The 21,513-nt window shown below is 42.0% G+C and overlaps 1 protein-coding gene across 2 annotated transcripts; it reads right to left on the reverse strand.

Annotated features, from left to right (window-relative positions):
* Nucleotides 1-61: 61 nt before the first annotated feature.
* lmnb1 (lamin B1) lies at nucleotides 62-20,816 on the reverse strand. 2 transcript variants are annotated; one of them, XM_046290507.1, is made up of 12 exons: nucleotides 20,668-20,816; nucleotides 19,991-20,370; nucleotides 10,422-10,578; nucleotides 9,475-9,600; nucleotides 6,522-6,692; nucleotides 5,960-6,085; nucleotides 5,406-5,626; nucleotides 4,538-4,766; nucleotides 3,683-3,787; nucleotides 3,273-3,392; nucleotides 2,221-2,325; nucleotides 62-1,954 (listed from the first exon to the last, which is right to left on the reverse strand). In XM_046290507.1, exons 2-12 carry the CDS (start codon nucleotides 20,353-20,355, stop codon nucleotides 1,913-1,915), a joined length of 1,767 nt encoding a protein of 588 aa, XP_046146463.1. In that variant the 5' UTR covers nucleotides 20,356-20,370; nucleotides 20,668-20,816; the 3' UTR covers nucleotides 62-1,912. The 2 variants fall into 2 exon arrangements, with proteins under 2 accessions (XP_046146463.1, XP_046146462.1); XM_046290506.1 differs by having other exon boundaries at nucleotides 20,588-20,746.
* Between the last annotated feature and the right edge of the window lie 697 nt (nucleotides 20,817-21,513).

Here is a 21,513-nt window from a genome sequence, read left to right on the forward strand (position 1 = left end):
TACACTTCGAATATGGGCAAAGATTTTTTAAAAGTTATACAATATTCCTGTCTAATGGAAATACAACAAAATCAATAGTTTATTTTTTCATTAAATGTGAAGGTTACAGAAAGTCAAACGCATGCATATGACCACAAATCTGATGGAGCAAATAAAATAAAAAATTGGTCGTCTAAAATTTTAAATGTATGCATATGACCGACGCCCAAATGACTTAAGAAATATTGGCAAGGTAATCGGAGTTTCTGAAAAGGTATGTCTAGTACAGCATAAAAACGCATTTTTGCATTCAGATTCATAAGTTAACATGAGTATACACAGTCATGCTAAATTCAAAATTGATAAATCTTCAATTGACATTTGTTAGAGTACAATCATGATCACAGACCCATTGGTTTGAGGAATAATGCCAAAACAGCCATCTTTAACTATTACTTGGCTGCTGGCTAAGTTTGTTAATACAGAAAATACTAACCCTTGACACATTAAGCTAACGCCAAGCTATTATAGGGACATTAAACCTGTACCAGACATGGATCCAGCAATTAGTGGTTTCTTTTTTTCAAAAGGGGCTCCTGGAAGAAAATCTGACCAAGACAGCAGGCTCGAGTTAGCCATTTCTGCATCAAAGCTGATGTGATATAATTAAATAAAATGAAAACAATTTTCCCACAGAGTCAACTGGTAGTATACAGCATTGTCTTGTAAAACAAGTCTTGGCTGTAGAATATTGAGTCAAATATATGAAGAATATAGCAGACAGGAAATTCTTCTCAGTAACCAGGTTTCCATCCAACCATTCCATGCAGATGAATGACCGGATGAAAAAAAAAAGTTACGACAGGCCTTAAGGAAACAGCAAATGTGTCAGTAAAACGTCCCAATGTCAACAACAAAATAAACTAGGCAAGGTGAGATATTTTGTCAGTGAAATTGTGATAATTGCGGTTGAAATGCTTTTATGAGCAAATATTTGTATAAAAACCATCACGTCGCAGAAAACTTCAGTCACGCGATGTAGCCTACTACCAAGGAAATAAAACAATCTTTAGAGTTGAATGCTATGGAAATGCATGGTTTTTTTGTTGTTCGATACAGGAAACACTACATCGTCACGCACAGCCTTTTATCCGCAGCAAGTCAGTTTGATGGAAACACGCCTGTTGGGAAAATTGCCACATTTTTTCTATGCTGACTTCAGAATATTCATGTGAAAATCTCAACTATTGGATGGAAACTTAGCTAATGGAACACTGACACCTTGTGGTGTAGTGTGTAACATTCAGACAAACTTTGCCAATACCTGCAATACCAAAAGCTGTCATCCATAAGTACACGAATGGAGGACCAATTCAAAAAGCTGCGTGCTTCTTTCAAATTGGAAAGCTTTATTCTTTCTAGTTTCACATAAACATTAACTACATTCTGAAGTATGCAACAACCTGGCTGTCTAACTAGTATCTGAGCGAGAGAAAAAAAACACTAATAAAATTACCTTCTATAAAAGAGGCCATTAAAATGTTATATTTATCGAAAATCAGATTTAAAAACAAAACAAAGTCACAGCACCTCGAGGTACAGATTCATTCTGCCTGCCTCTCCTGCACAGAGCTGTCCAAAGTAATACTCTACAAAAGAAACTACTGGGACTAGAAAACATTATTTGGTTCAGAAAAATGCAAGTAGTGATGGTTCATTTTAGGATTACACATAAAAAAATGTAGGGAAGAAAAGAAAAACAGTTTTACAATCTTGAGATATGAGGAATTCCAAACTAAAAAGAGCAGAATAGAAATTCACACGGTTCTTATAATACACTAAAAAGATACAAAATAGTTCTGTGGTAGTTCGGTTGGCAGCTGAGACTGGTTGAGAGAGGGGGGTGTGAAGGGGTGGGGGTGTACTGGTAAGATCACATTATGGAGCAACCCCTCTTGGTGGCACGTGGGTCTCCCTGGAAAGCCACAAAACAACCACATTTCAGTCGATCTACACAATATCAACAAAAAAATATTTTGTTGAAAAAAGTTGGATGCCAATACCACAGTATATTCTCGGTCAGTCTAAAACAACTATCAAACATGGTGATTTTTGCAAGACAGTGTTGCATGGGCTTTCTCCTCGCAGTGATTTTCTTTCAGTCCATAATTACTCAATTCTAATCCAAAAGAAATATTTAATTGCTGAAAATAACTATGGTTATCCATAAAGTCCATTTACCTGCTGGTGGAAGAGATCTTCCTCAATGACCTCCACTCCCTCGTCATCCTCATCATCATCTTCCTCCATGGCTGTCTTGTACGAGGTGCTCCTCCTGGCTACCTCCTGGAAACAGGAAGAAACCAAGGTTGTGTTCATTAGGCACCGAACAGAAGAAAATGAACTGAAACGAGGGACTACAGGAACTTGTACAGCAAAAAATATTTGATTCCGTAAATAAAAAATAAAAAAATAATCTACAGTGCGCCCTACGGAACACCACCCTACGGAACGCCACCCTACGGAACGCCACCCTACGGAGGGTAGGTGCGTTACGCTCCATAACATTGGATCCAGGGGACTAAGGAAAGCTGATTAGAATATTGCTCTGACAGCAGCAGTAAAAAGGTGGAACAGGGCACCACCTGCTGGAAAAAAAACGATTACAGTAGACTAGGGGTTGTTTATAGACAGGGCCAAAGACAGAAATATCATATGGGGCCCACCTTAACATCTTGAAGCTAGGGGGCACTATTTTTATGTTTGGAAAAATAACGTTTCCAAAGTAAATGGCCTATTTCTCAGGACCAGATGCTAGAATATGCATATAATTGATAGATTAGGATAGAATACACAAAAGGAACATTTGTGTAACTGGGAGTCTCGTGAGTGAAAACATCCGAAAATCAAAGGTAAATGATTAATTTGATTGCTTTTCTGATTCGTGACCAAGCTACTTGATGCTAGGTGTACATAAGGTTTTGTCGGGCGATCGATAAACTTAAACGCTTGGATTGCTTTCGCTGTAAAGCATATTTTCTAAATCTGACACGACGGGTGGATTAACAAAAGGCTAAACTGTGTTTTTTGCTATATTGATTATATGAATATAAATATTTGTAGTAATATTATTTGAATGTGGCACTATGAAATTCAGCAGTTGTTGATTACAATTATCCCGGAATGGGTAGCGTCAAGAAGTTAAAGAGACAACTTAACAATAAATCAGCCCTCCATAAATCCTTTATAAAACTTGTATAAATGCTACATAAAGTGGATTAAAGGTTCTGTACCTCTCCCTGAGGGTTGAGCAGCAGCACCTGGACATCTTCCCCTGTTCCCCAGGACGCCTGGCTCTTCCACACCAAGTCTGTGGGGGGGTTGGAGGCCACACCCGCATTGGACGCCCACACCTGGGACAGAGAGAAAACACAGGTTTCAAGGTTATGGGAATGTGATGTAAAGTAACTAAACAGGCTACAATTCTAAAATGGATATTCTCCATAGAAAGTGCTCTTTAGTCCAGGGCTAGGTTTAATCTATGTCCAGGAAATCTGCCCATACAGCCATTATCAAATATCTGCTTGTTGTTCCTCCTCACCATTGATAAATCTAACTCTGCTCTACAGTGTCATGCCACAGTGAAGCAACATATTTAATATCTACTTTCCTGTGTATTAACTAGCAGAAAATGCAGTCTTACCGTGACTTTCTGGCCTGCCTTCAAGACATATTTGGGAGTAAACTTGTAGGTGGCAGAAACTTCTCCGATGGTCCTGGTCAGCTCATAGCCCACCATGGCCTGGTTCTGGGGAAGAGGACACAAGTAAACACGAGTTCATTATAATAACTATATGTACCCTTTATTTACAGTACCACTGACATTAATCTCTTTTTCAAGGGAGCCCTGGCCACGAATTTGATTAACTCTGTGCGTATAGTTTAAGTGATAATACCACAGGATGTGGTTTAAGCTGTAGTATTTGCAGTCAGGGTTGGGGGAATTGCAGTGGAAGTAAATTATGTTTCAGAAAATATAATTCGAAAAAAAAATGTAAAATGTATACTGGTTCTCTTAATTTTAAGGTTGTGAGATTAGATTTGGGGAGGGAGGAGGGGCCACCAGAAATGCTGGAGAAAGAAATGGGGTCCGTGCAACGAGTTGGAGTTGCTAGGCTCAGATGCAGTTGAGCACCTTGTCATGTCTGCACAACACATGCTCAACACTATGGCTGTGTTCCAGACAGCATTACAGACAATCTGCAAAGCAGTCATGCACCATCTCACACCTGGACAAGCGTTTCAAATATCAGTGATAGGATGTTGCAAGCAGACGCACAAATGGTTTATAGACAATCTGGAACACAGCCTTCATTATTAAATAACAATTTGACTCGCCTAGTTAAAAAGTTACATTACCGGTGAAGTTCTGCTGTCAAACAAAAGCAAACATGTGTCTGAGCGCACACCAATGTTTGAGAACAAATGCAAACACATTCAAATGTACGCGAGAACATTAGATAGCACAGTGCGCGTCCCACTCTTCTGCCACCCTCACCTCATTGGCGGTGTTGTGCAGGCGAATGAACTTCCCGTCAGTGTCGAGCTCATCAATGCACACTGGGCCGGTGGTGGAGGCGGAGTGGGCGATGGAGACGGAGCTGCTGGCCTCCTGCTCTTCCACATCCACACGCTTTCTCTTTCCCCGGGCGGTACGTACGCTGCGAGAGCTGGACTGGGCACGGGAGACGGTGACACGGGACGACGGGCTGGGGGACAGCTTCAGTCTAGTGAAGGGAGAGAGAGATTGGGTATGAGAGATTCATCAAATTAACACCATTATATTCTCGGTAACAGCTCAACGACAAGCCGGGAAGTTAACATTTCTCCTGCATGAAGAATCTACATCGATGTGTACATGTCTGGCCAGTTGGATGGAACACTACCTACATAACTTTTAAACTCAACACGACATCAGCCTGGGACCTGACCCAGAACAGGAGAGAGGAGCCAAACATTGAAGCGCTCCACTCCAAAGAGAAGATGACACTGATTGTATCTGAATTATGTTTTGGTTTCCCCACCACCCTAAAGTGTGCTCACCCTAAAGTCAATTTTTACATCCGCATTCATGCAGAATTTTGTGTGCATAAGTGTGACTGTTGCATGAGTCACTCTCCTCCCTCCAGTAGTTTCCTGTAGGCATTGATCTCGGTTGCATCTCTCTTCACCCTCACCTCTCCCTCCAGTAGCTTCCTGTAGGCATTGATCTCTGTATGCGTCTCTCTTCACCCTCACCTCTCCTCCTCTCCCTCCAGTAGTTTCCTGTAGGCATTGATCTCTGTATGCGTCTCTCTTCACCCTCACCTCTCCCTCCAGTAGTTTCCTATAGGCATTGATCTCTGTATGAGTCTCTTCACCCTCACCTCTCCTCCTCTCCCTCCAGTAGCTTCCTGTAGGCATTGATCTCCATGTCCAAGGCCAATTTGACATCCAGCAGCTGCTCATACTCGTCCAGCTGCATCTGCATTTTGGCCCGGATCTCCGCAATCTCCCGCTCCTTCTCCCCCAGCATCCTGCGGCTGGTGTCCCTCTCCTGGGCCAGGGCTGACTCCAGCTCGTGGATCCGGTCCTGCCATCCACGGGTCTAGAGAGATATTTTACAGGTTAGGGTTGTGTTCAGTGGGACACACAAGTTAGACACATTATGTGTTCAGGTAGTACCTCATTTCACCTCAACATTGTTATTCCTGTGTAACATTACTCCTGTATCCTCCATATCATCTCTCACCCCTTTTTGCATTCTGGCTAGTTTAAGTATCAGGCTCAAGTCTAAATGTGTAGTCCAAACCATCAACTTCTTTAAAAAGTAACTGGATAGCATCGTAACCATTGTCAGTAGATAGTAATAATGGTACAACCATCACCTCAAATCGTGTAAAAACACCTTTCCAATACATTTTCATTAATGAGGTCTCACCTCTTTCTGCATGCTGGCCAGCTGGGAGGCTAGGCTCTCCACACGCAGGCACGACTCCCGGAGCTCCTCACGGGCCATGCTGGCCGACGAGCTGTTCATCTCCGACGACAGGCGCACGTTCTCCAGCTGCCCCCAGGGTACACAGGAGGACAGAGCAGAGTTAAAATGGGTTGTGTGGGTACAAACAATGTTAATTTCACACATACGGAAGGATGGATAGTGCAACGCCTCACAAAGAGGAAGTGAACGTCACAGAGAGGGCTTCCTGACCAGCCAGAGAGGAAGTGCAACACCAGAAATGGGTCTTTTTAGATTTGCTGTGTAACGCTGCGCTTGATGACGTGACTTTACTGGTATCCAACAACTAGTAAGTTTGACACAGATTTACATGTAATGTTCCCAATAGGTCACCCTAGCATGGCGAGACCCACTGAAATGAGGTTAAATTTATGGTCAATACCACAGCAAGTCAGGAACAGAATCTCCTAAAAGCCTTGGTATATGACCAAACAATGGGCCCTCCAATCTGCATCAAGGATCTTGGATGTTGTGTTTGTCTCACCTTGGCCACGTAAGTGTTCTCCATCTCGTCCTTGTACAGTTTGACCTGCTCGTCGTGCTGCCCCCTCATCTCAGTCAGGGCCTGGGCCAGCTTGAACTCGTACTCCACAGCCCGGCCAGAGTCCACCTCCACCAGACGAGTCTCGTGTCTACTCCTTGTCTCCTTGATCTCCTACAACACAGACGGGGGGGGGTAGGGGTCATTGTAGCGACGTGTCTGCCCTGCTGTGGGTTCCTCCATTCCTCAGAAGGAGGGACCCTTTTCAAAGGAAGTACTAGCTATTTAGTAGGGGAATTGGGACAGAAGAGCCCATACACTAAAAACAGACTCAGACGAAGACATAAGACTTTAAAATGAGCTAGCGTTGCCTGAACGGTACCTAACAAACGCACATTCATGAAAAGGAGAAGACAACATTTTTTAGATCTCAGCCTCTGCATCTCAGAGGAAGCAACAAGGAACAATCCAAAGGGAACCTGAATGGCGCAGCGCTCTAAGGCACCATCAGTGCTAGAGGCGTCACTACAGAGCCAGGTTCGATCCCGGGCTGTATCACAACCGGCCATGATCGGGAGTTCCATAGGGCGGCACACAATTGGCCCAGCGTCGTTCGGGTTAGGGGAGGGTTTGGCCGTCATTGTAAGTAAGAATTTGTTTTTAACTGACTTGCCTAGTTAAAATAAAGGAGCCGCCCAAGAAATGCGCCAACAAACACAGCCATGGTCAGGATCTCCTTTTCACAATCATTTTGTTTGTAACAATGTCTATAATTAGAACCATATTCTAAAAGTTAGCCCAACTCTAAATACATGGCTCTGGTTCAAGGTAGTACACACACATTCAGGGAAAGGTGTATGACCATATGGCACTCTGAAGGGTCTGCTTAGCAATATAACGCTACAGGCATGTTGAGACTGACCACGTGTGGGGTGGCTTGTTTTACCATAACATTGTGCCGTACTCAACATCGCATACTCAACTGTTGCGTCCAGAGGACACAGAGCCAAGTCTTATCAGAGTAATTGTTTGACATTGGACAAGTAAACCAAATCACATTTGGACAACTCAAATATATACTCTTCTTGTCAGTCTATATATATTTTTACTTGTCTAGGACAAGTGTTGTCAAGCCCTGTATACTATACTTCTATACCTGATTCACATAAGATACACTACCGTTCAAAAGTCTGGGGGTCACTTGTTTTCCATGAAAACATAGATGAAATTAGTTGCAAAATGAATAGGAAAGTCAAGACTTTGACAACGTTATAAATAATGATTTTTAATTGAAATAATTGTCCTTCAAACTTTGCTTTCATCAAAGAATCCTCCATTTGCAGCAATTACAGCCTTGCAGACCTTTGGCATTCTAGTTGTCAATTTGTTGAGATAATCTGAAGAGATTTCACCCCATGCTTCCTGAAGCACCTCCCACAAATTGGATTTGCTTGATGGGCAATTCTTACGTACCATACGGTCAAGCTGCTCCCACAACAGCTCAATAGGGTTGAGATGCAGTGACTGTGCTGGCCACTCCAATATAGACAGAATACAAGCTGACTGCTTCTTCCCTAAATAGTTCTTGCATAGTTTAGAGCTGTGCTTTGGGTCATTGTCCTGTTGTAGGAGGAAATTGGCTCCAATTAAGTGCCATCCACAGGGTATGGTATGGCGTTGCAAAATAGAGTGATCGCCTTCCTTCAAGATTGCTTTGATCCTGTAAAAATCTCCCACTTTACCACCACCAAAGCACCCCCATACCATCACATTGCCTCCACCATGTTTGCCAGACTGCGTCAAGCACTCCTCCAGCATCTTTTCTGCATCTCACAAATGTTCTTTGTGATCCAAACACCTAAAACTTAGATACATCTGTCCATAGACAATGTTGTAAATGACTATTATAGCTGGAAACGGCTGATTTTTTATGGAATATCTACATAGGCGTACCATCACTCCTGTGTTCCAATGATACGTTGTGTTAGCTTATCCAAGTTTATGATTTTAAAAGGCCAATTCCAATCGTGCTCTATCCAGCATCAGTTATTTTGCCCATCTTAATCTTGTATTTTGATTGGCCAGTCAAGTATGGCTTTTTCTTTGCAATTCTGCCTAGAAGGCCAGCACCCCGGAGTCACCTCTTCACTGTTGACGCTGAGACTGGTGTTGTGGGTACTATTTAATGAAGCTGCCAGTTGAGGACTTGTCTGTTTCTCCCACTTTCTATTCTGGTTAGCAACGGTTTGCGCTGTTCTGTGAAGGGAGTAGTACGCAGCGTTGTACCAGATCTTCACTTTCTTGGCAATTACTCGCGTGAAATAGCCTTCATATCTCGAGTTACAGAAGAAAGTTTTGTTTCTGACCATTTTGAGCCTGTAATCAAACCCACAAATGCTGATGCTCCAGATACTCAAACTAGTCTAAAGGCCAGTTTTATTTATTCTTTAATCAGAACAGTTTTCAGCTGTGCTAACATAATTGCAAAAGGGTTTCCTAATGATTAATTAGCCTTTTAAAATTATAAACTTGGATTAGCTAACACAACGTGCCATTGGAACACAGGAGTGATGGTTGCTGATAAGCCTCTGTACGCCGATGTGGATATTCCATTAAAAATTGTCCGTTTCCAGCTATAATAGTAATTTACAACATTGTCTATACTGTTTTTGATTAATTTCATGTTATTTTAAAAATGGACAATAAAAAATAAAAAATCTATGTGACACCAAACTTTTGAACGGTAGTGTAGGTCCCCTTTCCCCTTAGTTACCCTGGTTAAGCAGTCTTTATACTGAAAACTGTCCACGTCATCAACCTGCTGTTGTGTATACTGTGAGATTTGCCTTTGCTGCACCAAACATTCCCACTAAAAGAGAGCTGTGCTATAACTAAATGAATGAATGTGAACATGTCTACAGCTATAACTAATGGAGGTGTTGGACAATTATCTGACCTCCTCGAACATGTTCTTGCGGAACTCCAGCTCCTCAGACAGGCTCTGGTAACGGTTCTCCAGGTCGATGCGAAGCAGAGTCTCCTCTCCCAGCTGCTTCTTGGCAAAGATCAGGCCAGAATCCAACTGTAGAAGAACAAGAGGGTTAATACGTGAATGAGTTCTAATCTACTGGATGTTTTGAAGTGGTTGTGGACTATGAAAAGACAGTGGAGTTAAATTGTCAAAATGTTGCAGATCGTAAATGGCAAAGAAGATCTCCAATTCAGCAAAGTTAAAATCCGATATACTGGTAAGGTTTAGGAAAGAACAAGACTGGGTACGTGTGTGCGCAAGAGCTATAAAAGGATGGGCTCATGGCTGGAATAAAACTTGGTTTCTATATGTTCGATGTGTTTGACTCCATTCCATAATTCCATTCCAGCCATTACACTGATCCCATCCTCCTATAGCCTCTTAACAATGTAATTAAGATAGATTGCCCCCTTCTGGTTAGTGATGCAAAATCTCAGACATTTGGATGGAGACCTTATCTATCTAAATGTGCTCAGCAGCTGTGAGATCTGTTTCAACTCATCTTCCAGGTGAATTTATTACAACAAGTGCTGTTTATATATACACACAAAATAAATATATAAATAAACACACACGATAGTTGGCTTCATCAACAGTAAGTTTCACTCAAGCAACAATTGAACTATTCAATGTCATCATTTTGAAAACAAATTGTATAAAGATGATTACATTTAAGCATGGCAATTTCAGTGCAGCTAGTCATCAATAGGCTGACCAACAGCTGCCATGACAAATCACAATCTTGACGATAGGAAAAAGGTTAGACAACGTAAACAGTAACTTATCTGTCTGATTGATCCATACTGCCATGACTTTGAGGAAAGCCTGTTACAAATTAAAAGTATCGTTATCATCATCGTTGGGTCGTTTACCTCCTGGACAGTTCCCTGCAGGTCAGCCAGACTGGCTTCCAGGGCCCTCTTCTCTGACAGTGTGGTGGCCAACATCGCTTCCTTCGAGTTCAGCTGGGTCTCCATGTCCCTGAGCCGGGCCAGGGCGCCAGCCGCATCAGACTCCTTCTTGGCAAAGCTGCAGGCAAAAGTGGAGGCACAGCAGCATTGAGTACGGCCCAGCCATGAAGGTAGTGTGTGTGTTTTAAAACACCAAGAGGGGATTTCAATGACTGAAGTCCATTGTCATATAGTCATAAAGGTGCCTTTGAGTAACACGTGAAACATATCAGCAACGTTGCATACCATAGCCTTGCAGGGGTGGTTAGTTAAGATGGCGAGTGTTGTGATGTCATCAGATCACCATTTCTCTTGGTATTCAAATACCAAGACAAGAGGCCTGTTGTCTTGAAATAGCATAAACAGTAGGGTTGCAAAAGTCCATTGGATCTAAGGATAGCTTACTGGCAAACCATAAAGTCACAGTAAATTGGACATTTGGGTGAACTAACCGTTTAAACTAGCCTGGTTAAAGCCGACAACGGTAATAATGAGCGTAGATTTTAGTCGTATTTACCCAGGCTACATAAACAGTCAAACGTAAACAGCATCTCATAACGTATCCTGTGATTTCACTGAAAGAAAATCTGCTATTTCTCATGCCATAATTCAAGTGCAACAGGCCATATTTGGTTTGAGATTAATATCAAACTCCACATTCAATCTGGAGTTCCTGTGCACACAACTGACTGCTCTGAGTAGCAGAAAGGGAAACAGGATGAGGTTATTCTATTGGCTATTTGTTGAGGCTCATATCTAGACCGCTAAGTATGAAGGCTCCAGATGAGACCAACATAGCAGTCCTCTGGGCGGTGCCCTCCATATACAATACTGCGGAGTTCACGCTGTGTACTGACTGGGGTTGAATGGCGGGAACCCGGTTACCGAGATTTACTGCCCAAAGCCACTCCCATTTCTATGAACAGCGTGAAATGGAACTGTTAAATGATACGTGATGTCTAAATTTGGCTTCTCCACGGCCTCTGCACGGTGAATCAAAGCTCAGGGTTTGACTGACTTGTTGGAAAGGTGACATCCTATGACAGTGACACGTTGAAAGTCACTGAGCACTTCAGTACGGGCCATTCTACTGCCAATGTCAATGGAGATTGATTTTATACACCTGACAGCAACAAGTGTGGCTGAAATAGCCAACACACATTTGAAGGTTTGTCCACATACTTTATGTAGTGTACTTTAATAATGCTTTTGAACGACAGTGCCGGTTTTTGGCAGGAAATACCGGGTTACCCGAGTTGGGGCTCCCGAGTGGCACAGTGGTCTAAGGCACTGCGTCGCAGTGCTAGAGCCGTCACTACAGACACCCTGGTTCGAATCCAGGTTGTATCACAACTGGCCATGATTGGGAGTCCCATAGGGCGGCACACAATTGGCCTAGCGTCGTCTGGGTTTGTAAAAAATAAGAACAAATTAACTGACTTGCCTAGTTAAATAAAGGCCAAATAAAAAGCGGGAGAAAAGTGAGTTACTCTCAGGACGGAAGATTTGTAAAATAACAGGAAAATATTTAACCCTAGTACCGACTAGGATCATAGGATGATTCAAACATGCAGTAAATACGTGTAATGGTGCTTCAGAAACAGAGTTCATGGGGAAAAGGGGTGGAGTTATTTCACCAGTAGCCACTGAGGATTTTACAAACATCACATGATGTAGGTATAAAGCTTTGCAGATGCCAGGTGTGTTTGAAATTAAGATTTTTTTTTTTAAAGGGAGGCGTGGTGTGTATACGTCAGTGGGAGGGAAGCATTCCTGCCGAGCGCTGGCATTTCCTGTCTCACACTCGACTTTGGGGCATGAGGTATGCGTAGGTAGAGCACACTGTGTGGAATACAGGGGGAATGTCTGGTATTTCACACACAGCTGAATGCAGGGGGGAAAATGTCTTATCCGACACAGGCTTTCATGTTACAGAAGAATTCTCTAGGTAGACGAAATGCATTACAGAAGAACAAAGCTGCTTCTTGCAGACAAAGACCAACAATATCATGTTACTACGTAGTGACAGGCTTACTTTATTCTATAGTTAATGAGTGCTTGCTTCATTGTTTTTCCCAGTACCTGCACTAGGGCGTGATTTTCTATCTTGCTTTACAAAAATAAAATACACAAGAAAAAGTTAGTTCCTAGCCACCATGCTTCCAAATCTGCATTGATTGCCGTTTGGGGTTTTAGGCTGGTTTTCTGTATAGCACTTTGACATCGGCTGATGTAACAAGGGCTTTATAAATACAATTTATTGAATTTGAATAAGGAAACCAGTCCCTTGAAATAATTCCATTCTGCCCTAATCTATGGATATGCATCTGTTGATCACAGATTTTTTTTAAAGTAGGTGCGTTGATCAGAAAACCAGTCAGTATCTGGTGTGACCATTTGCCTCATGCAGCTCGACATCTTTGCATAGAGTTAATCAGGCTGTTGATTGCAGCCTGTGTAATGTTGTCCCACTCCTATTCAATGGTTGTGCGAATTCTGTATATTGGCGGGACCTGGAACACGCTGTCGTACACATTGATACAGAGCATCCCAAGGGGTGGCATGTCTGGTGAATATACAGGCCATGAATGAACTGGGTCATTTTCAGCTTCCAAGAATTGTGTACAGATCCTTGCAACACGGGGCAGAGCATTACGCTGAAACATGAGATGGCGGTGAATGAATAGCACGACAATGGGCCTCAGGATCTCATCACGGTATCCCTGTGCATTCAAATTGCTATCGATAAAACGCAATTGTGTTTGTGGTCCACAGTTTCTGCCTGTCCATACCATAACCCCACCGCCACCATAGGGCACTCTGTTCACAACGTTGACATGAGCAAACCGCTCGACCACACAATGCCAACTGCCCTGTACAGTTGAAACTGTGATTCATCCACAACGTGCATGATTCTCCAGCATGCCAGTGGCCATCAAAGGTCAGCATTTTCCCACTGAAGTCAGTTACAACGCTGAACTGCAGTCAGGTCAAGACAACGAGCTTCCCTGAGACAGTTTGAAGAAATTCTTTGGTTGTGCAAATCCAGTTGTCAGCCGTCCAGGTGGATGGTCTCAGACGATCCCGCAGGTGAAGAAGCCGGATGTGGAGGTCCTGGGCAGGTGTGGTTACACGTGGTCTGCAGTTATGAAGCAGGTTGGACGCTCTGACGTCATCATTAGCTAAACATAGCTTCATTTCTACCTTGTTTGCCATGGCATTAGCTAGCGAGCTAACCAAGGAAACCAGATGACAGCTAGCTTTCAATGACCTGGCCATTAAAATTCCTGTTAGCTCACGTTAGCTATCATATTTAAACTGATATGTTAGCTAACATAAATTGCATTTGAGGGTTGACTTCTCATAAGTTTGTGTAGTGCAAAAATTAAGGAAGGATCCAACTATGGTGGTAATTTGTGTCATGTCTGACTACTGCAGTATGGCTTGTCCATGTGGTAGCCAACGGCAACAAGCTCAGACGAGCTGTATAAACGTTGTGTCAGCATCCAGCAGTAATCAGCTTGGTGGTTGCATAGTAATGGTGTCACCAGACCTAATTCTAAATAGAGTTGGCACTAGTCGTGAAACTGGGCTGCACTGGCCCAGGTTCCCTCAACCCAGCTCGAATTTGGTCTGAATTTTAAGTGCCAGTGGAAACAGGGCTTTATAGTCCTCAGCACAAGGTGCACCTGTGTAATGATCATGCAGTTTAAATCAGTGTTAATATGCCACACCTGCCAGGTGGATGGATTATCTTGGCAAAGGGATAAATGCTCACAAACAGGGATTTAAACAAATTTGCACACACAATGAGAGAAATAAGCTTTTTCTGCTTTCGGAACATTTCTGGGCTCTTATTTCAGCGTATGAAACCAACACTTTACATGTTGTATTGATATTTTTGTTCAGTATTCCACCAACAAATGCATAACCCAACAAATGCAACACATTGAAAAGTACACAAGGTGGCCAAGCACTACTGTTTTAAATGTAAGCAAAGTAGCTGCTAGCTTGGTTGGCAGAGCCGGACAAAAGGCTACTTTCTGTAGGAAATGGGCTGAACAACTGGTTCAATGAGGGAGACCGAACACAGACATCTTGCAGCTGCCATGTCACTCTTTGCCGAGGGTTGAAAAGCCATTTTATATCCAATATGTCCTGCCACCACAGCACACAACCTCCAACCCACACATGCCATGCACTGAAACTACCCAGAGTACTGGAGAGAAGAATTCATTGTAGTAGCAAAACATCCGACAGGCCCCGTTTCAGAACTGGTCGAATATGACTAGTATCAGAGGACTTTCATGCATGCATTGATTGGGCTGAGCAGAAATGTCTCCATTAACATTCCATACTACGACATGAGTACAGTACCCCAAAAAATATTGCCGTTTTGAAACTGCACAGCAGTTAACTGTGGTATTTTGGACACAGTAATGACAGAATAACTGCAGTGTGCTATAGTTGAACTGCAGTTATACTGCAAAATTAATGCAGTAAAAAAATATATATTTTAGACAGTACTTTCTGCATAGTGCAATCTTTTTTTAAGGGTAGTCCAAAAGTTTAGTAAAACACTATTTCGAGCAAGGTTAACTTTCAACTAGTCTAGCTTGATTTCCCCAAGATGTGGACTATTTGATAGAAGTTTGTCAACTTAACATAAAATGAGAGGGGTAGGTCAAGTCCACACTCAGGTTATCTAGAGAGTACTGGGCTGGAAAGAGACCGTTGGAGACTGGAGTCAATGGCACATGCTGCAGCAGGATTACTGGCAAATGGGCATCTGTTGTTCAATGTAATCTTCCAACAGGTGTAGAGTCTGCTTGATGCTTCAGTCAATCAAAATGGCTTCCAACAACACTTCCTAGTTCAATTAAAAGATGTCACGTGTTTGTCGCCATACTTTGCCAAGAGGGAGAAACAAAATTATTATCATAGGCTGTAGAAAAATGTGATACATTTCCAAGTTGTGTGTGAAGGGAGGAGTTGTGGAATGTTCCCTTTGCAAATCACGAGTAGAAATGCATTTCTTAAATCGCTACGTCCCAAAGTCTTGAGGGCAAATATGCATAGCTGTGCAAAGCCACGAGGCAGATGTTCTGAGGAACCAGTAAACCATGTGTTTGCACACACTTCAGTGCAACTGCCTGCTACTTCATCTTCAGCGACAACGCATTAAAATCTTCATAGTGGAAGGAGTAATGTTGTAACGTTAGTCTAGATTACAAAATGACAACATATGGCCGCCATCATTTTTACAGAGCACAGCTTTAGCTAGAGGTCGACCGATTACGATTTCTCAACACCGATACCGATTATTGGGGGACCCAAAAAGACCGATTAATATGACCAATTTTGTTTTTGTTACATTTATTTGTAATAATGACGATTACAACAATACTGAATGAACACTTATTTTAACTTAATATAATACATCAATAAAATAAATTTAGCCTCAAATAAACAATGAAACATTCTCAATTTGGTTTAAATAATGAAAAACAAAGTGTTGGAGAAGAAAGTAAAAGTGCCATGTAAGAAAGCTAACGTTTCAGTTCCTTGTTAAGAACATGAGAACATATGAAAGCTGGTGGTTCCTTTTAACATGAGTCTTCAATATTCCGAGGTAAGAAGTTTTAGGTTGTACTTATTATAGGAATTATAGGACTATTTCTCTCTATACCATTTGTATTTCATTAACCTTTGACTATTGGATGTTCTTATAGGCACTTTAGTATTGCCAGTGTAACAGTATAACTTCCGCCCCTCTCCTCGACCCTACCTGGGCTCGAACAAGAAAAACCACAGCCACCTTCGAAGCAGCGTTTACCCATGCAGAGCAAGGGAAACAACCACTTCAAGGCTCAGAGCGAGTGACGTTTGAAACGCTATTAGCGCGCGCTAACTAGCTAGCCATTTCACATCGGTTACACCAGCCTCCTCTCGGGAGTTGATAGGCTTGAAGTCATAAACAGCGTGATGCTTGACACACAACGAAGACCTGCTGGCAAAACGCACGAAAGTGCTGTTTGAATGAATGTTTACGCGCCTGCTTCTGCCTACCACCGCCCAGTCAGATACTTAGATACTTGTATGCTCAGTAAGATTATATGCAACGCAGGACACTAGATAATATGTAGTAATATCATCAACCATGTGTAGTTAATTAGTTAACTAGTGATTATGATTGATTGTTTTTTTATAAGATAAGTTTAATGCTAGCTAGCAACTTACCTTGACTTACTGCATTCGCGTAACAGTCTCCTTGTGGAGTGCAACAAGAGAGAGGCAAGTCGTTATAGCGTTGGACTAGTTAACTGTAAGGCTGCAAGATTGGGTCCCCCAAGCTGACAAGGTGAAAATCTGTCGTTCTGCCCCTGAACGACGCAGTTAACCCACCGTTCCTAGGCTGTCATTAAAAATAAAAATGTGTTAACTTACTTGCCTAGTTAAATAAAGGTGTTAAATATATATTAAAAATAAATCAAATGGGCCAAATCGGTGCTCAAAAAAACTGATTTCCGATTGTTATGAAATCTTGAAAATCAGCCCTAATTAAATCGGCCATTCCGATGAACCGGTTGACCTCCAATACAAACTGAACAAGTTCCACAGACATGTGACAAACAGAAAGGGAATAATAGGTGCCGAACAAAGGGGGGTTCAAAATCAAAAAAGTAAGTCAGTATCTGGTGTGGCCACCAGCTGCATTAAGTGCTGCAGTGCATCTCCTCCTCATGGACTTTACCAAATTTGCCCGTTCTTGCTGTGAGATGATACCCCAATCTTCCACCAACGCACCTGCAGATCCCAGACAATTCTGGGGGGAATGGATGGCCCTAGCCCTCACCCTCCGTTCCAACAGTTCCCAGGCGTGCTCAATGGGATTGAGATCCGGGCTCTTCACTGGCCATGGCAGAACTCTGACATTCCCAACTTGCAGGAAATCATGCACAGAACGAGCAGTATGGCTGGTGGCATTGTCATGATAGAGGGTCACATCAGGATGAGCCTGCAGGAAGGGTACCACATGAGGGAGGAAAAGGTCTTCCCTGTAACGCAGTGTTGAGATTTCCTGCAATGACAAGCTCAGTCCAATGATGCTGTGACACTGTCCTGCAGGTGTGATCTTTGGACGTACCGATCCTGTGTTGTTACACGTGGTCTGCCACTGCGAGGACGATCAGCTGTCCGTCCTGTCTCCCTGTAGTGCAGTCTTAGGCGTCTCACAGAGCGGACATCGCATTACAATGTGTACTGTAAATGCATGTTGTCAACAGTAGACTGCTGATCAGGAAGTAATGTGTGTTAACACTCCCCAATACAAATCTATATGGAATAGTATTGTGTGTGAAGTTTATTGCTGTTCAAATTACCTCTTATAGGCTAACAAAACCTGCCACGTGACTGTATAATCACATGATCAGGAATAGTACACAAAGCTTAATTACTTCTGAATATTCAAATTGCCCATCTGGTCAGTCTTCCAAACTGACCCCAGTCTAGTTCTGCCCAAAAAAAAGGCATTTTTATATGGCAATAGAGTATGCAAATTAGCAAATAATTGGATAAGGCATTAGTAGAGGAAATAAGAGGCAAGACATGTCAGGAATTGGTTTGCGGATTATAGACCCCTTTCCAGTTGACACACAGACATCACGCAGATATGCGCGCAAACTCTCGATAGCAGTAAAATAACCGTCGCCATCTGTTCCCATTCAACATAGCCTAGATTTACATTTTTATTACTTCTAAAAATAACTTTTTGCGATTCTCATACACTTACGATGTTTTGATTCTTGCTTCAGTCACTAAGATTATATTTGGTTGTGATCTTTGCAAAGTAACTATTTTGGATGCAGCATTTGTTAGCTCGAATGCTAACACATAAATATATAGTCTGTAGCAAAAGTTAGACAGAGCTATTTTACTGGTTGAAGTGTTTTTTAAAGTATAATAATTTGCGATGACAAAACATTAAACCGTACAGCATTAAAATCCAAAAGTAGCGTGAAATGCACTCGTAAACAACATGTAAAGAGAGGCTAATTTTGCTGGTGTTTTAAGAACTCCTTGATCTGCCTCCCTCATGCGACAATGTTTGCAAACACAGAAAGGGTCTACTGTGAACTCTGAGATGGGCGAAATCAGCATTTCCCTATACTTTCAATTGATATTAATGTACTGGTTGTTTTTATTCTTAGACAAACTCAAGGACTGTAAATGTGTGGATATTACCCAAACGAGTCAAAGCCTCTAATATACTAACTGTAACCAGCCGGTAGAAATTTGTTGTACTGATTTTAAAGTCACATGTACATGCTACTTTGTTAGCCCTAAACACCAAAACAAGTCCGTGGCAATCAAGCATAAACAGTCATTCAGACTTGTCAAGTGACTTCTACCTGCCTCTCGTACCATTGACTTACAGCATCTACATGCAGCCAGAGGGTGGGGATAAGGATAGTGTACAGTTCACATGTTGTAAATTCCTACAACATTCATCATAATCATTGGCTCATCTCTTCCTTCGATGACTATGAATAATTGTTGTGGGAATGACTACTTCTGAATCCTCTCCCAGACTCAAATAGCTCTGGGCCATCTATACCTCGGGAGAACCACAAAATTCCCTGCATTTTTTACAGCTTACAACTTTATAGGCAGGAAGTTAGTAGAGAGAAAAGTAGAAAGTGAAGTGACCAAGCCCAAAAGCATTTACAGCACCAAGGGCTCAAATGCCAAGTGAGATAAGGGCTTGTACTTAAGCATTTCCTTGTAAGGTCTACACCTGTTGTAGTCAGCACATGTGACAAAATTTGATTTGAAAAGTCATGATTTTGGAGTTACAGTCCACTTTAGTAGGATACTATAGAAATTCTGTCATAAGAGTTTATATTGTATCGTGTTACTTTTCGATAGAAACCAAATGACAAACAATGAGTTTGTATACACTCCAGTTGTATTTTGACTGGGCAGTGGTCGCTTGGAATGGCTCAGATTTCAAGATTGAGACAATGACGCTATGAGATCCATTCAACCGTTAGGATGGGGGAGGGGCGCCTACCTTAATTCCTATCAAAAAGGTGTGGCACTTGGAAAAGACAGAGTAACACCCATGCTTGAATTTATACGGAAAACAAAACTGACTCGATAGAAAAACAAAAACGAATAAAAGTTACTGTTTGTATACATTAGTGTTCTACTAAAACTAGTTATAAAAGGGAACAAACCAACTGTGTGTTTTCAACGTAGGCTACTTGTTCACATTCTCTTGGGTAGACCATTCGTGAACAGTAAAGATATTGGATACATTTGAAACAACTTTACCTAGGTTATCGGTCTGATGTTGCAACCACTTGGCTCCAATGTTGCAATTCACTGTTTTAAGTGTTCAAATGTGCAACACTTCGGCGACAAATCGGCGAATTTTCACATAGGCCTAATTTCAACAAATGTTCTCGTAAATAAAATAAGTTACTTACTTCTGCAATAACTGCTCATGGTCGGATTTGATCTTTCCCAATTCAATCTGCAACCTCGCGCGTTCTTTGGCGGTGTCATCGAGAGATCTTCTAGCGTCAGCGAGCTCGGTTTCATACAGTGATTTCAAACCAGTAAGCTCCCGGGTTCTTACATCTTCCTTCTCAGAAATCTGCAGGTGAAGAACGCTGTTCTCGGACTCTAGACTCCGGACTTTGTCGATATAAATGGCTAGACGGTCGTTCAAATTGCAGAGGTCTTCTTTCTCCTGCAACCTGGATATCCTCGTGGGGCTCAATGGAGTGCTACCGGCGGTCGAGCGGGTGCTTATTCTTTGGCCGGCCGGAGTTGAAGTTGCGGTTGCCATTATGAAGCAAAAATGCTGAATCAAATAGAGAAATATACATTCAATTAAATACGGTTTAAAAACGACAAAATATATATTTTAAACGTTGGGAAAATTGACCACGGCAGACTAAATTTGGCAAAGCTGTAGGACATGAAATACAGGTCGCTTATCCGCTAACCTAAGCAACAACAAAAAAGGTTACAAAATACATCAATTTACAACAGAAGGAAGTAAACCAAAAGTAGCTCACGTAAGGCAAAATAAAGCAGGCAGGCGGTGGAATGGGGTTAGAAATATAAGAAAGCCGCAAAGCTCATGCAAGTATCTTACTTTGTCTCAACCAAAAGAAAGCAGGCTTGACGAATATGGCCGCTCATGAATATGTAAAACTAACGTGACCTCAACCAACCAATGGTAACATGCAACGCAATATGTCCTTTCAACTTTAGCATTCGAGACAAAATTCAAAATAGATGGAATGCGTTTTCATGCTGCGCATCGTGTACTCCCTAGGCGGACGGTTGCCTCCCACAATGTATCCAATGTTGCGCCAAAATAACCACACGTGGTCAGTATGAGAAACCTCTGTGTTTTATGCAACATATATGTATATATATAACCTCTGTATATATAAAATACAGAGGTTTCTTAAATATATATATGGCCTAATATGGATTTTTTTAATGGATTTACTTTGCGTTTAATTAGATATCCATATTATTAAATATTTAATTTGTAGTCCATTGTGACACTTTTAGTGTAGGCACCATAACACACACAAAATGTATGTTTTGATGATGACCATTTAAGCTATAACCTCTTGCCTCATATGAAAGATTTGAAATATTTAATTAACAGAGTTGGTAAGCTCAGTGTAGTGTTGTAAACTGTGAAGGCATGTAGGCCCATGTAAAAGTATATAAGCCCCCCATCACACCTGTCACTAGGCTACCACAAGAGCTCCTGCCAGATGGTCAACTTCACAGCACCGACAGACAGCAACAAGCAGTGGAGGCTGCTGAGGGAGGACAGCTCATAATAATGGCTGTAAAGGAGCGTATGGAATGACAGTATTTGATACAATTCGAATAATTCCGCACTAGCCATTACCACAAGCCTGCCCTCCCCAATTAAGGTGCCACCAACTACTGTAACAACAAGGCTTAACAGGGCATG

Source organism: Oncorhynchus gorbuscha, linkage group LG11 (genome assembly GCF_021184085.1).
Source record: "Oncorhynchus gorbuscha isolate QuinsamMale2020 ecotype Even-year linkage group LG11, OgorEven_v1.0, whole genome shotgun sequence".
Classification (NCBI taxonomy): domain Eukaryota; kingdom Metazoa; phylum Chordata; class Actinopteri; order Salmoniformes; family Salmonidae; genus Oncorhynchus; species Oncorhynchus gorbuscha.